The following is a 16,428-nucleotide window of genomic DNA, read 5'->3' as shown; positions in this document are numbered from 1 at the left end:
CATTGAGGATTCTACCGAATAGTTAAATACTGAAACCGTGCGAGTAAGAAAAACCACCTGCTTGCTGTTACAATAATCTCGGGTTTTATTATTAGAAAAGTTGTTTTCACACAAGTCCATGATACATTTAAACTATATTAAATTTCTTTCATGTGGAATTTAATTGTTTTGATGATGTACAAATAATACTTAAAAAAAAAACATGTCTGCTCAGCGGTTCATCCATGATGATTTACATCCATTGTAACTGAAGTCATGATGCTGAAATAATGTAGGCTTGGAAAACCTGGTTATTCATGCAGTTCTTTGATTTTACTGAACAGAATCTGGTTTAAGGCTCATATCCCCTTTCATTATATTTAAACCTTTACAACACTCAGTCTGGCTGAGTGTGTTAGCAGAGCTATTCCTCCATGTCCATTGTGGACTCGAACGTCTCGCTGACTAGCTGAGTTTGGTGCAGCTCAGTGAAAGTCTCCCCCTGTTCACTGCACTCCTTCTCCTCATTGGACGTCGCCTCCTCCGTCACGGAGTCCTGAGAGGTTCCGACGCCTGGAGACGAGTTGTCGTTGGCGGCTTGCTGGCTGGCGGCCGGCCCTGGGCTGCACTCGGCGCTCTGAGCCTTGGTAGATTGAGTGGCTTCGCTCTCATCAGGATTTTCGTTGACTTCCTGCACGATGAGATTTCTCAGCTTCCTCTGCCTGGGATTGTAGTTCTCTGTGCGTTTATGGATCTGAACATGTCGTCGTAGATGTGCCTGCAGGATGGGAGATGTTGAACAATTGGTTCAGGAGAACTTTATTATGTTGAAAAAGCAGGCTAGAAGTAAGGTGTTTCTTTATCTGGATGTAATGGAGTGTTTTCTGGCTTCAGAGCCTGCCAGGCATTTCCAATTTAGATTTTTCCTCTCAAGTCTTTATTTAGACCCTCGTCAAGTATTTAAAATCCACATTCAGTGTGAAATTTTGCTTTTTACATCGCAGAGAAGAGATCTTGATAAATCTTTTGCTAAAGTTAGACGTCTGATCAGTAAATAATAATCTGAATGTTTACAAGTAATCATTAATTCATTCGATTAATGACTATCATTCGATTTTCAGGTTTGTTATTTTGAGAAGAAATACATTTTTTGAGTGTAGATCTCATTTTAATTCTGTTAAAATTTTCTATGTTAAAATATCAGACTCTTTCAGACTCAAATTTGCAGTCATTCATATTCATAGTAAGGAAAGGAGGAAGGAAAAAAGAAGAAGGAAAAAGAAATCATTTGATGTTGCTAAATGGAAGAAAATCTGGAAGTAAAACTATTTTCCCACATTTAGTGCAGACTGTAGGAACTCTAAAGTTACTGAATGCTACATTAGTTTTTATTCTCAACTAAACAACTAAGAAAACATTTCCTCTAAGTATGTTCTGTTAATCCATTTCTCTCCTCCACAGCTCACCACTGTAGTTTTCTTTGTTACTTTTAAATGTAAACCTCCCATCTGTGTTATTATGTCCACCAAACAGCCGTGTCTCTCTGAGGTTAATCTACAAGCCGACCTGTCGGGTGAACTTGTAGCCGCAGTCGGTGCACTCAAACTTCCTCATGCCTCTGTGGCGCTGCAGGTGGACACGTAGCTGCTCCAGGGCTGAAATAGAGTGAGAGGAAACACAACAGTTTCCACTTTCTTTAATGATACTCATTTCATGAAGAGCAGCAGATTGATGAGGATGTGTTCTCTTACCTTTGAATGTTTTGTTGCACATGTAACAGCAGTGCGGCCGGCCCTCCTCGTGCTTGCTGGCCTTGTGGCGGAGCAAAGCGCCTTTCTCGGTGAAGCGCCAATCGCAGACGTCGCAGCCGTAGGGTCGCTCGCCGGTGTGGGTACGGTGGTGCTTATCCAGACTCGCTGGTGTTAAAACACACACATTATCACTCAGGCTTTACTTATGAAGGAATTTGCCAGTTTCACCATGTCTAAATTCATCTAAAGCTTTTGTTTTATGGAGCAACTGGAAGCCCTCCTTGTCATCACCCTAATCTTTAACTCCCTCCAAAGATTGTATCAGAGATTCACAAGTAGAACTCTGTAGATGTATCGTATCTCTGAGCTAATTTCTGACTTTAAAGACAGGAAGAACAGCGACTGCTTAGTCATTCCTGTCACTTCTCACTGCATCTTTCAGTAAAGATGGCGGCTGTGCAGCCCTAACCTTGCGTCCTGAAAGTTTTCCCACAGAGGTGACACTGGTAAGGCCTCTCGCCGCTGTGCACACGGAGATGCATGTTGAGGTTGTTCTTCTGGGAGAAGGCGTGGCCACATATGCTACACACAAAGGGACGCTCGTTCCTGTGAAGCAGAACCAGGACGACGATGAACGGAGAAGTTTTGGTGTCTGGTAAAAAAAATGGATGGCTGGTAAAAGCTGCAGCGTTTCTACCTGTGAATGGCTTTGATGTGCATCTGCAGGCCGTTTCGGCTGGAAGCTCGATGACCGCACTCCTCACACACAAATGGCTTTTCGCCTCGATGCTTGGCCGCTTCGTGGACGCGCAGCTCGGTCCGAGTTAGGAAGGTTTTGGGGCACTGTGGACACTAAACACATCGTTTGTAGACTGTTGGTGTGCTGCTTCTATTCACTGGACAATTTTCTAGACAACATGCAGATGATAGTATGATTAAGAAAAGAGATCTTAGGAAAGCTTGTAGCTGCTGTTATTTAGTTAATTATGTCACTTTTAAATTAAAGTTGTATAGTTCGGATTACAGAAGCTTCATCACTCCATTCCAAATACCACGTTTTACCGTTCTAATCAAATACAAAGTTTACCAGTTTACTGGTTTAAGGTGACATATCACAAGGTCTATACTCACTGCATGTGGTTTGGGATGTCCATGGACCTTCATCAGGTGCATCGTCAAGTTCTTCTTGTACATGAACTGTTCGTTACATGTCGAACACTTAAAAAAACAAAAAAAACACTGTAATATAAATCCTGTTTTATTATGCAACCTGTATACGTAAACAGCACCTTGTGTGGCATCTCTCCTGTGTGGGAGACGACATGCACTCGCAGCTCTTCCTTCGTGTTGAAGCTCACGGAGCATGTGGAGCAGATGTATGTCTGAAATGACAGAATCACAAATGGTGACACAAATACGACCAGAACCGCCCTGAAAAGGCTCTGTGTTCACTCACTGACACTCTAGCGCAGCCTCTGCTCTCGTGCACGGACAGATTCTCCTTCCTGAAGTATCTCTTTCCACACTTAGAACAAGCAAAGGGTTTCTCCCCTGTATGCCTCCTGCAGGAAACAAAAGTAAGAGGCTATTCTCTCGACAGCACACCCTGGAGAATAAACTTATTCACTTTGTACCTGTTGTGGACTTTGAGGTAATATTTGCTTTTAAAGGATTTCAGGCAGACAGGGCAGTGAGCTGAGCCTTTGATGGATTTCTCCTCTACGCCATCATTGCTCTTGCTGTTGTTTGTTTTACTCTGGAGTTTCTGTTTCTGCGCTGCAGATGCAGGCGGCGCTGCTGAGCCGGACTCAGCCGGAGGTAAATACTCCTCATCTGTGTCGTCAACGATACCTTCCAGTTCACCCCCGTCATCATCTCCTGCCTCCTCGGCTGCAGTTTCATCTGCTTCCTGGCCATCACTGCCAGGATCTGTGTCAATTTTTAGCTCTACTACCTGCAATCAAATCAACAAATGCATGCATGTGATGGATACTTTTATAGAGTTTGTGGCATTACAGATGTATTCAATGTATTTAACTGGGATATTATGTGATGCAGCAAATGAAAAAGGAAATGATCCGTGGTTTTCAACTTTGTTTGAAAATAAAAACGTGAATTGTGCAGCCTGGACCAGGTAAGACACTTAGGGGAAATGAGTAGAGCTAAATATTTAGCAATCCTAATAGAGAGCCTGTTAAAGCAGTAAAAATGATCCTAAACTATGGCTGGGAAATATGGCTTACAGATAAAATCTCCAATTTTTATGACTCTATATTCAATTTCTAATTTTAAACACTTTTTCCTTAAAAAATACAAATGAAAATATATTTTAAAAATTGGCTTTTGTTTCAATCATTCCTTCTGTGAGTTGACCTGAATTCAGAGTCAAAATAAATTGAAGCTATAAAACATGCTTGTAAATAAAAAAAGGTAGTTCTTGAGTGGGCTAACATCTCTCTCAATTATGGAACCCAAAGGATTGTGTTGTTGGAAAGAAAAATCCAATGTAATGTTCAAAAACAGAAAATTTGACTAATCTATAAAATAATTACCAAGCTGTACCTAAACACACAGCAAGAGCAACAATGGAACCGTTTAGATCAAAGTATATTCAGGCATTGGAATGGCCAAGTCAAAGTCCGGACGTGTATCCAGTGGAGGTTTACAGATTTAACCTCACTGATATAGAACAATGTAGCAAAGAATTATGAGCAGATATTAAAGTTTATAGATGCCCAAAACTGATAGACACATTTAAGCGCTGCAGCTGGTTCTGCTGCAAAGTTTTGACTAAAGAGGGACGAATACAAACAGAAGGCTCACTTTAAAAATGTTTTTTGTGCAAAAAAAAAAAAAATGTAACCAATGTATCCTTTTCCTTCCACTTCAGAGTCATGTGTATGTCTATGTACTGTACCTCAGACTCAGCAGCTGGTTGATCTGATTTTACATTTTCAACAACATCTTCAGACGTCTCCTTCTCCACAGGAGTGAGAACAGCTTTGGGATCCAACGTGGGGCTGGCATCAGCGGTCACCAGCCTTTTAGGGCCCTTCACTACTCGACCAGAGCGTGTGGTGGTGGTGGTTGTGGGAGCAGCAGCAGCATCCACTAAGCTAAAACTGCCTGCAGAACTGGACTCTTCTGCCAGGACCATCAGAGAGTTCTCCTCCTTGACAGCATCTGACTGACCTTTTTTGGGTCGACCTCTTTTCCGCTTCAACGGGACGGGGTTTCCGGAGTTTACTTGGAACTGCTGACAGAGGGCGAGGGCTTCAGGCACACATAGGCTGGTTGCTGCTTGCTGGACCTTCTGCAGGTTGTCTACTTCCAGCTTCAGCTCTCCACTGTAGACAAAGCTCAGAAGCAGCTCCAGGCCGTCGCTGGGGCAACCCTGCAGGTCAAACTCTGTGTGTTGAGTGGGGTTTGAGATGGACACTTCAAACAGATCACTGAAGCAGGCGAGGACGTTGCAGTGAGCCTGGTAAAGCACCCCATCTCCCAAGTTWAGSACAGCATCACAGAATCTYCCTGCTGCCCTCTGCTGGTTCAGGGAGGAAAGGACGCGATGAGCATGACTGGTTTCGGCACCAGGCATCCTCTCTGCTTCGCTGCAACAGCAAGAGGATAAACGTTTAACAYGTGGTATCATCATTACTGCATAAGCAACCCAATGCTACAGTTCTTTACTTGAAYTGATRTRGGATTTTATAAAGCATCAAATAAATCAAGAAATKTAATCCATCAATTTGGTCATTTTCTACATYAAATAATTTCTGAAACAATACCATTTTTGTTATTCCTTAAAAAAAATCTTTTTCCGTATCATACTGCAAGTAAAACATTTGCAATAACTTGTTTCTTAACTTTTCAATTTACAATGTAAACAAATGGCAGGGAAATTACATTTTTGAGAATATTACACCTACAGTGCCTTGTGCAAATATTCGTAAGCAATACATTTTTGCCATTTTTTCTCATTTAAAAACCTGAAACTTTTAAATTGTCCTATTGCAGTTGCATGTGATAAACAAACATAAACTACTTGTAGTTCCACTGTGAGAAGAACAGCATGCTATAGTCACRGGTGTCAAACTCCAGTCCTCTGCTGTCCTGCAGTTTTTAGATGTGTCACAGGTACAAAACACYGGAATGAAATGGCTTAATCGCCTCCTCCTTGTGTAGATCAGTTCTTGCCTTGCTAATGATCTAATTATTCTATTCATGTGTGGTGCAGCAGAGGCACATCTAAAAGTTGCAGGGCAGTGGCCCTCCAGGACTGGAGTTTGACACCTGTGCTATAGGTGAATTTTGCTTTACAAATCTAATTTTATTGTACATGCAGGTCAAAAGGTTCYAATACTGGTCTGACTAGAGAGCTTTCTTCCACATGCTTGTATTATTGCATTGCTTGTGGAAAAAGACTCATGGTGCTTGTTATGGCTAGATTTGTGGAGTGTACTACTACTATGAATTATAATGTCCACAGATTCTCTGCAAATACATTTAATTGTACGGTACAYACAGATTTACCATGTCTCTCTTGGATTTATTTAAATGCACCAATGTAAAGAAAACTGAATACACAAACACTTTTTGCATTTTTAACTACATAAATAATATAAACCATGTTTATTTTTCTTTCAACACAGYAAGTCACCAGTCTGTGTTTACGTATCACATAAAATCCCAACAAAATACGTAAAAATTTGTGGTAATAATGTGAGAAAATGTGGAAAAGTTCAGGAGCCATGAACATTTTTGGGCACTGTGCTTTCTGTATKGCTAATACATTTTTGAACCCACTGCATACATTTCCAAATTAATAGATTKGTAAAAATGCACATTGAAAATTATTGTTGTGATTTAACATTACATATGAATTACTAATAACTATATAGTATCCTACACGTCAAAGCACTCATTTAGTCTGTCAATTGGCTAGTATTCAGCAGTGGAGTTGCTTAGGAATAAATAGACACCCTTCCCAAACTGCGCACCTCCACGTTTATTTCTAGCACATACCTTTAAAGACGCTCCCTTAGCGYGTAACGCCTCAAACTGCGAGAACCGGACGCCTGCATCTGCAGGACGACATTTTTAGCCAGTTTTAGTCAGAAGCCTCTGTTATGCGGCATATATATTGCGGRCAGCTAAGCGAAACAGAAAAACGTAGCTACATTAACCTTCTTTTCTACACTCGCAGGCCCCTAAATGAAAAAGGAAGAGGATGTGACGCCGTTTAACTCCGGGAAAGTTTTTTGTTGCTTAGATTACATATTATAAAAATAAACCTCATCCAAAAGGCGTTGATTGCGATTCATGCTTCTATAGAAATGCTCATTTTAGCTCTTGAGAACACGCAATTAATCTATTTTTCCGTTTATCACTTTTTATTTTCAAATGAAAACACTCCTAGAAAGTTTTTGACGGCCATATTCCGACGTTAATCGTTTCGTTGCCTGACAACCAATCACAACAGCGCGTTGATCCAGTGTGGGACATTCACACACGCAAGTTAGCCAGCTAGCGGCGGCTAAATAGCAGAACTCCTGTCAATTAGTTTATTTACGTTTATGTTTTATAAACTTTGTCTATTTAGCAGAAGTGAGAGGTGTTTTTGTMATAGCTTGGCATCGTTTTCACCGTAGTGGGTGGTAAGTAAATTTTTTATTTATTTTTTTTATCTGGAAATCTTTAGCTTCAGGCTAATGCTACTGTGCACCGGTTGTGCTCCGTTAATGTTAGTAACTATTAATTCGCAGCAAATTTAAAATATAAGACGTTTAATKGATGCATAGCTCTTTTATTTGAGCATTTTTATGTTAAAAACTAGCTCAATTACGGTTAAGTGTGATCATCTTGCCTCCTCAAATGTTTTGCAACTTGAAGCTAGCTGAGGCTAACTTGCTCTGATGGTAAGATTTGTAACAAGGTTGRCAACTTTATCATTTGCAGTAACTTYGGGCYCTTYCTGGGATCAGTTATTWAAAAAGARCATGTTRGATAAAACTAAGTCAGAATAGGAGCACCTCTGAGAATAATAMATGGCACAAAAGTTGTCACGTTTAAAGTGGCTGAAAGATTCACAAACTCTACACAGATTCAGAAACTCATGAAAACCGGTTTTAGCCGCCCGTCATCTTTGTCTATATTTTCTTTATTTTTTAAAACAACTTTAGAAAGGTTGTATGATAAAACAATCACTTAAAACTGATTAAGTGTTATGGAAACTTATATTYTGGAGTAACTTATTGCCCTCCATTTTCCATTCTTATTTAATATATATTTCTCTTTTTATTACCACCATAATTACMAAACATCAACTTAAATAATGATTTTAAAATGTTGAGCCTTATATTCTAAATAGTCTTGTGCTCAATCTGTTTATGTTTGATTTTATAAATAAAAAAAGTAAAACAAAGATTGCTACTGTCCAACATGKCCAACAGCAGTATGCAAAATATTTTTTTCTTGAATGCTTTATAAAGAGTGAGATTTCTATAAGCAGAATTGGTAATGCTGGAAAAAWAAATTGTGACTCACTCCAGAAGAATTAGTGTGACGACTGTTTATTAAAATATGATTTTTCACTAAATAGCTTCTCTATCTCTGTACTTTCAGGTTCCCCGCTTTGATTTGCCTCTGTAAGACATTACTGCATGTGTATTACAAGATCATGAAGGTGAACAAAAACAACCAGGTMAAAGGTAAACCTCAAAAATGGAAAGATGTGAGGAGCAAACGGTGCAGATCCTCCGTCAAATCCTCAGATCTTAATTCTAGTGCTGTCATGGTCAAGATGGTAAAGGAGCACCAGGAGTCTACGAAGAAAAAACCCTCTGTAAAGAGGCTAAAAAATAAACCAAAAACTGTCCGTGAAAAGAAGAAAAACTTTCCATCTGGATTTAAGAAACATGAGTTTCAAGCTAATGGGTGCTCAACATTTGCCTTGGATGACGAGATAGAAGACCTTCCAGACTTTACGGAGGGTTCTGAGTCGATTCATATAAATGGCATGGAAACGTCAGAAGAGTCAGAGGAAGTCCCAGGGAGCAGACTGGAGGGGGAGGCTCTTCATCACTGTGCACAAAGAGGCATCCAGCAAAACCGTGCAGTGTTGGTCATGCAGAAAAATCAGGTATGCTTCATCAAAAAAATCCCTAATTAATTAACAGGTACAACTTTTGTATTTAAGCATCCTGTTGACCTTCTTGCAGACGCTGTGCTTCCGTGGGAAATGCATTGTGACCTGTTTGTACGGTCGTGTTGAAGTGATGGGATTTACTATTGATGAGGGTCAGAAGTCGTACCCCCTGTTTTCCCCAGCTTCACACTGCCCACTCACCCTCAGAGCACTGGGACACACTGATTACGTCAGAGATGACAGAACAGAGGCTTCCAACATCCTTGAAGATTATCTTTCAGCAGGTAAACTGCAGGTCTCCTGTGAGAAGAAGCTAGTGTCCTGTGAGAAGAAGCTAGTGTAATCGTAAGGTTTTAGAAAAACGAAAGATGAATCCGTCAGAATTTCCAATCTCTGGTTTGAACCAATTTTGATTTCTCTTTTGGAATTACAAAAGAAGAAGATATAACAATATTGTTTTATTTTTTTTAAATCTATTAAAGTTTCAGCTTTAATAAATAATAAAAATAGCTAACTTGGAGTCTTTTTGTCTTATTAACAGCATCCAGATCAAACAGTATTGTTTTCAGCTCATAGTAGAACTGTGTTTCTGTTCGTTGACARAAACACAGTTGGATTTTTGAGCTTCTGACTTGYCAGTCGCTGGTCAGWCTCAAAATCTGCTGATTCTGGTCAAAAGTAGATGGAAAGTGGGGATTTTCATCATGAGATTCAGCGCTGTGTTTATTTTCCTGAAACGGTTRGGCCRTTTAAAGCTGTTTCTCCGTAGGCRAGGCAGGTTTATTTATATAGCACATTTTCAGCAAGAGGAAAATTCAAAGTACCTTTCATGATTATGCCCTAAACCATTTGAGCAGCTTTTTTTTTTTTTTTTTTTTTTTTTTGCAGCATCACGGAAGAAATTGGTAAAAAAGGTAACGCCAACATCATCCATCATCCTCCTGGATCCTTTAGAGACTCCTCTGACACGCTTTCTGTCGAGCTTTACACACCTTAGTGAACTGTTCAGTCCCCCTATGGTAAGCTGGTGGATATTTTTATTTCTTATTTTATGAGATCGTGTAGACTTTTGGCCATGTTAGAAAAAGTTTGATATAACTAATGATTCTCTTTCCTGTGGGTTTGTAGAGTGAACTAATGTCGGCTGTTCTTGACACCCCACTGAACGATCTGGGCGTGATTCCACTTGCCAGCAACATTGAGGGACTGAAAATATCCAGGAGCTGCAGAGATGCTCTCAGCACAGTTATCAATGCTTGCAAAGGTGAGSATCTACATGTGTTGGCTCTGTGTCTGACCTGGTTCTTGGATTTTCAGACACAACACAAATGCTCTCTGAGAAATCTGTTAAATTTTGTTGCAGCTGAAGGTTAAATTTGTTTGAAAAACTCTTCGCACTCATTTAAAAMAATCATTTTTCTCACCTTGGAGATGCATTTTGTTCAGATTCCYACTTTTCTTGAGAAAATGTTGAGTTTTTGCTCAATTTTCCACTGTATTCTCTTTGTTTATGCATTTKGCCTCTAACTGCATCTCTTTAGATGCAAGAACTTCACAGGTGWTGAGTTAATACACACATTTAGATTTTGACAGTAAAAGTTGTAATTTTAATGTGATTATGTGTATTTATGTAATGAATACAGAGCTTCATTATGATCATGTCTTCTTTTTCTTTTGGTTTGTTGTTAAGGAGACATAGACGGTTGTGCTGTTATTCTTGTGTATGGCGTCAAGAATGTGGGCAAGTCAACATTTATCCGGATCCTCATCAATACGTTACTGAATCAGTGAGTTTACACAAYTCATGCTAAACTTTTTACGTCTGATAATTTCTATTTAAAGGTTTACTGTGTTTATAACATTGAAATCAGAAGATAACYGTGTCATGTTAATTWCAGTACTTCCAATGTGGACTATTTGGAAGGAGATCTTGGTCAAACAGAGTTCACCCCTCCTGGTTGTCTGTGTTTGTCGACTGTCAAAGAGCCACTTCTGGGTAAGATTTTCTTTTCTCCACTATCTCTTTTTGCTTGATTTMATTTTTGATTATTCTTTGGGTTCCTCTTTATTGATTTTCAGCATTAAACAATGTAATTTAGCCATAAAAATCATCTCCTAACTCAAGGACCAAAGCACCTAGCAATAAAGCTATTTCCAATAATGTAAATTTGAGCACTCTGGCTATGATGCATTTGGCTTCCTAAATTCTGCTSAAGTCCAAAGTAAGAGCTTCAGTGAACAGCCAACATGCCTCCACGAAAAGTGCAGAAAATTTAAGATATGTATATCTGGATATTTTCCCGTGTAAATGGAAGATCCAGGCTCTTTTCCTGTACCAGAACATTTCCTGGGTCCAGTGTTGAGGCAGCCATGTTGAAGCATCTTCCTCGTTCTTTCGGGACATGTAGTTTGRATCCCGTTTTAGACATTCATGACAAGTCTAGACCTGGGAAATGTTGCTTTGATTTTAGAGTAGAGCCCAGTTCTACCACATCCAGCTGCTTATCTCCTAAATTTACCACTTAAACCTTAGAGGACTTCTGTCACTTTTTGGGATGAATGTTTGACTTTATAACCAGAATTTTTCTTTTTTTTTTTTAAATGGCTGATTTTACAATTTCAGGGATTATCTTACAATAAATATGGTAAATTTACCCATTMTTCATAGAAATGTTGACTTTTTCCCATTAGAGAATATCCAAGTTGTATCTTGTAACTAGGAGAAATTTTTATTTATTTATTTATGTTGGTGTAATTGTACTCATAATCATAATCTTTTATTTACCTCCTTTATTGACTCAGATGAATTTATTTTTATTTTTTCATTAATTAATTAATTAAATGTTTAAAAACTTGCCACACACTTGCTACTCCTGCCAAAAACTGGAAGTTAATCAAACCCAATGAACATTTAGTCTGGTTCATTAGGACCCAGACTACCGAGGTTTTAAATATATATTTTTTTGTCTTATTTGTACTTTAAAAAGTCTTACAAAAAAGCCACCAATGCTGTAGCCAACTGAGAAATGAAAACCAGTACGKGTGCGAATTAAACCGTTTCCAATATGAATACAAAATGTCCGTCCAGGGCTGATAATGAAGGAGGGACTTGTGAACTCACCTGCTGCTGCTTTCCAGGTCCTCCATTCACACACCAAGTCACCCCAGACCACATGACCTACTACGGTCAGTCTTCATGCGAGACGGACTTAGACGGATACCTCGAGTCTCTGAAGTCCTTATGGCGCAGGCGTCCACAGAGCAGAGAAATACCTGTCATCATTAACACCATGGGCTGGGTCAAAGGTCAGTTCAGGCTCCTCACCATAATGACAACGAAACACCGTTAAGTTCTCTAGCCACATTAAAACCACRTGTGTTTGCAGGGTTTGGTTTCCAACTGCTGGTGGACCTGATCCGCTTCCTGCCCGTCACTCACGTCGTCCAGCTCAGCCATGGAGTCTCCACCCAGTGTTCTTCCCTCACGCCGGACTTTCTGAGGACGGCACAGGGTTATCAGACGCACCCGACCACTCAGACCGCCCTGGACGAGTTCACGGAGAGCCACTGCCCCCCCAAAACGTACACACACCTCCACGTACAGTCAGGGTTTGAAGGCGTGGCGCGCCAAGGGACGGCGTAAGTACAATATCACTCCTACATGGAGCGACTGGGGGACATGTCGAGGCGGCTCAGTAACCTCTCRATGTATTTTACAGAACACACCAGAGGTCGAATGAGCACAGAGAGTTGTTGTTGCTGGGTTACCTGAGTCAGCTGCAGTCTGATGACCCTGGACCAGTTAGACCCCTACACACCCTCACCCCATACCAGGTAAATAATTATTAGAGATGCACTAGTCCTTTAATAGCAGTGTTGATCTGTCTGATTTTGGACACATGAGTTAAATTTACAGTATTTTACAATGTCATAAAGATCAGATCAGTTTGTCTTACKCGTCACAATAACAATGAAAGGTTTTATTTCTTTTTTACCATTTTTTGTTTGTAGATGCTAAACACAGTTGTTGACTCTCCTGCAGGTACCTAACACAGCGGTGGCTTTGGGTGTTATCCACTGTGAGGTGGCGCCCTCTCACATGTTTTACGCCRTCAACGCCAGTCTGGTGGGACTCTGCTGCTTGGCAGAGAAAGTAACAAGCAAAGGAGGGCCCGTCATCCTGTCCCAGGCGACGCTTTGCCCATGTGTGGGGTTCGGTATGTTTTCTATCTTGACTTTTTACATTCGATGTCATTTGGCCCTTCCGTTTTTGACAAATCAATAGAAGTTGAAGGCTTAGGTTGTGCGTTGAATGTCTGTGTCATATCCTCCAGGTGTTCTTCGAGGTATTGACACGGCACGAGGTCTGTACTTCTTGCTGACTCCTGTAGATCCCTCCGTCCTCAGAAAGGTCAACTGCCTCCTCTTGGGGGCGATTTCTTTGCCTTCGTGCATCCTAACTGAACAGGTCTGCTGCCGGTTCATTCAGCGTACTTATCAAAGTAATGCATGCGTGTCTGTATTTGTTTTAACTGATGCGTGTTTCTCAATTTCAGCCCGGCTTTGAGGGCGAGATGCCATATGTCACTGCAGACTACAGCTTCGATCTGACCGGTGCAGGGAAGATACGAGTCTTCAAGGGCCTGATGAGGCCCAGTCTGATGGGAGTGAAGTGACCTGACAGAATCAGTTTATCAGGCTTTACATTTCTTGACTTGTCTTGAATCAGACTGGTCGTCGCTGAGCTGTGAATGTGCAGAACTGAAGTTGAGTTGCCCTGCAGGAGGCGTTCACTGCAGTCTCTTATAGTGAACATTATCTCTGGCAAATTCAGGTGCTTGGATAACAGACTTACAGTTGTCTACTGTACCTCTGGAAAGGAGTTATAAGCTGCTGTGTATCTCATGGACACTTATGTATAACATGATACCTTCTTTGAGTTTTTGTTTGTCACATTCCTAATCTTAAAAACCTGCCACATAATAAACAACAACAACAAAAAACACTTTCTGCTGAGACTTCGTCCCTGTTTTTTGGATCAGTCATCCAACTTGTTAGAAGTGATCATATTTTATAGTTAAAACCAGATATTTCTGTACAGTGTATAAAAACACACATTTTCTCTCTCATATCAAACAAAGTATTTCCTACTGTAAGTCAAATAGGATTACCAAACTGGTTAGATACCAGAATGATCAGAGGTTCTTTCTTATTGATGCCATCTATTTTTCGAAGTGCACCAGTCCCTCCTGCAGTGCATCTGCCCCACAACATGATGCTGCCACCTCCATATTTCACAGTTGGGGAGGCGTTTTAAGTCTTGCAAGATTTGAAATCACTGAATTTCGACATGAAAAATGTGTGGGAACTCTCAAGCGAGACGCAGTTATTTTCACTTCTTCCTGAAGGGGGCAGCAGATATTTTGGTTTTGTTTTGTTGCTTTGAAACTGCAGCATACGTTAACTGACTCAAACTAGGCCTGAAGGGCAGGAAAGCCACAAGAAAAGGAGTTGAGACGCCACTCTGAAATATTMATGTAGAATAGTCCTGCATGGTCCTTTTTAGAAGGAAGCTGAGACTTTTGTTTTGAAAATAACTGATGAAACAAGCACTCRGCACAGAATTGCTAATATAAGTGGACTGTTTGAACAGCCCCATCTGCCCCCTCGCTTCTCTTTGTTTACTATTCACCGCTCCTTTATTGAGGATGGGCGAGCACAAATACATTTTGGAGGAGCCTTTGTTTTGGCTTTGTCAGTCTCATATTTTCCACAAAGATTTTATGCAAAGCAGATTGAAAATCCAGCTGCAGGGGTGTCATTAAAAATAAATGAATAGTTATGACAAATATCCATGTGTTCAATTTCCAAGCACAGACTGATTATTGCTTKGAGTACTCCATATTCAAAATAAGGATGATTTTAAATTCTAGCAACTATTATGTCAGGAATTACAATTTGTTATTGTGAGTCAACTGCAGATGTTATGATKGAATTAAAATTAACAAGWGAAACAGTAAAATTCTACTGACAGAGTTTCATACATTCAGTCATATTTACCCTTTTAATGATGCATTTGAAGCTTTTGTTTTTCTGGGTTAAATTTATTTTATTTTAACAGAAAAAAGATGGTTCTAGCATTGAGAAGTTGATGGACAATCCGTAGATAACAACCCCCAGCTTCTGTGGTATGTTTTTAAATTATGAACTGCAACGCCCAAAGATTAATCTCGTCGTTCCATCATTGCTTTGTTTTATGTTTTTTTTGTGCTGACCTCCACTTTCTTTTCTGCAATGTTGTTAAAAACTAAAGATAAACTACAAATGGCTAAATATACAAGTAAAAAAAAAAAAGTTTACAGGCAAATTAAATAAGATCTAAATGAAAACATAAAAAGTAAGATTATTTAAATGAAAACATGAGAAAAATATGACTATTTTTATTTTGTAAATCAGTCAAATATTTACAGTGGGATACCTGTTGTTAGCCTATAGGTGTACCTTCTACTATGTCTTTCAAATTGGTCACTAGGACTTCCAGCCAACCAGAGAGGATCGTCATCACCTGTTCACAATCTGTAGGTCATTTGGCTGCTCCAATTATCCATCCTCATAMGGCCCAAAGGGGTTTTAATTGATTTTAAATGTGTGGTGATTTTGGCATGACAGTGCAGTTCAAAGGTTCACCATTTCCCCCTTTTTATATTTCATAAGAAATAGTGCGTGCAGGGAATAAAATATAACTGAACGTTCAGTGGGTAGAAGTGTATAACCTGAATGAACCTCCGCTCTTGGCCACTAGAGCGACAAAGCACAGCGAGTCATTTTTGAGAGTCCAGTCAGTGTGAATGAATGGAGGAGAGCCGGATGGTCGATCGGAGACTCCAGAGAGCAAACTAGGCTTCAACCCTCAGCTGTGCGCGTTGCGTAAAGTTGCTGTAAGGAAATCATTCCTCAGAGCTGCGGGTTTAAAAGCCACCGGACAAGATTTCCGTCCTCTACATCCCATCATTCCCACACAGACCGAGCTTCACCAGTTGAGCTTTATTGTTTCCCCCCCACCCACCCCTCCTACCAACGTCGTGGAGCTCTCTCTGCTTGTTTTTCTGCAACAGGTTATTTACCGCTGAGCGCCGCGTCCAGCCTGCAGCCCTAATCCCCAGCGCTGGTCAGTTCAGGTAACTTTCTGCTGCTGTGTGCGGAGAGCGATGCTTTTCTTTGCGATCTGAGCTGCATGCAGCATTGTGCTCCACACCGAGCCGAGCTGATCTGAACCACGCAACCCGAGCCCACCGATCCGTCTAGTGTGGTAGCAGGAGCGAAATGAAAATGGCCCCAACAATGAGACAGCCGAACAAACAGTAGAGTCCGATCCGTGTGGAGCTTCGAAACGCCGACAAAGACCCGAGAAGTACCTGGTTGTTCGGCGGAGGAGGAGGGTTCTGCAAGGAGGGATTGATGGTTCCGAACAAGTGGAGCATGAATTCGGTTCTGCACAAATCGCCTCCAAGGAGCTGGCTGGGGCTCCGGTTAAGACTGAGTGAGTAGCAA

At 40.6% G+C, this 16,428-nt stretch overlaps 3 protein-coding genes across 3 annotated transcripts in view; 2 read left to right on the top strand and 1 right to left on the bottom strand.

Moving 5' to 3' along the window:
- Nucleotides 1-142: 142 nt before the first annotated feature.
- zbtb48 (zinc finger and BTB domain containing 48) lies at nucleotides 143-7,082 on the bottom strand. The gene is made up of 11 exons (XM_008414540.2): nucleotides 6,756-7,082; nucleotides 4,648-5,341; nucleotides 3,365-3,684; nucleotides 3,187-3,292; nucleotides 3,020-3,112; nucleotides 2,862-2,948; nucleotides 2,428-2,582; nucleotides 2,200-2,336; nucleotides 1,731-1,895; nucleotides 1,546-1,634; nucleotides 143-757 (listed from the first exon to the last, which is right to left on the bottom strand). The coding sequence occupies exons 2-11, from the start codon at nucleotides 5,326-5,328 to the stop codon at nucleotides 404-406; spliced, it is 2,187 nt and encodes a 728-aa protein (XP_008412762.1). The 5' UTR covers nucleotides 5,329-5,341; nucleotides 6,756-7,082; the 3' UTR covers nucleotides 143-403.
- A 146-nt stretch (nucleotides 7,083-7,228) lies between these two features.
- Nucleotides 7,229-13,885, top strand: nol9 (nucleolar protein 9). Its single transcript, XM_008414541.2, has 13 exons — nucleotides 7,229-7,387; nucleotides 8,355-8,871; nucleotides 8,951-9,161; nucleotides 9,766-9,896; nucleotides 10,006-10,141; nucleotides 10,568-10,664; nucleotides 10,776-10,873; nucleotides 12,016-12,183; nucleotides 12,264-12,516; nucleotides 12,597-12,711; nucleotides 12,920-13,094; nucleotides 13,212-13,345; nucleotides 13,434-13,885. The coding sequence occupies exons 2-13, from the start codon at nucleotides 8,410-8,412 to the stop codon at nucleotides 13,551-13,553; spliced, it is 2,100 nt and encodes a 699-aa protein (XP_008412763.1). The 5' UTR covers nucleotides 7,229-7,387; nucleotides 8,355-8,409; the 3' UTR covers nucleotides 13,554-13,885.
- A 1,586-nt stretch (nucleotides 13,886-15,471) lies between these two features.
- Nucleotides 15,472-16,428, top strand: part of plekhg5b (pleckstrin homology domain containing, family G (with RhoGef domain) member 5b) — a 93,330-nt gene continuing 92,373 nt past the window's right edge. The window contains exon 1 of the mRNA XM_008414543.2: nucleotides 15,472-16,417. Coding sequence (XP_008412765.1) covers nucleotides 16,336-16,417 — 82 coding nt within the window. The 5' untranslated portion in view covers nucleotides 15,472-16,335. The remainder of the gene's footprint in view (nucleotides 16,418-16,428) is intronic.

This window comes from Poecilia reticulata, linkage group LG7 (genome assembly GCF_000633615.1).
Source record: "Poecilia reticulata strain Guanapo linkage group LG7, Guppy_female_1.0+MT, whole genome shotgun sequence".
Classification (NCBI taxonomy): domain Eukaryota; kingdom Metazoa; phylum Chordata; class Actinopteri; order Cyprinodontiformes; family Poeciliidae; genus Poecilia; species Poecilia reticulata.
The sequence above is the reverse complement of the archived record's forward strand: the minus strand, read 5'-3'. Positions and strand labels throughout refer to the sequence as shown.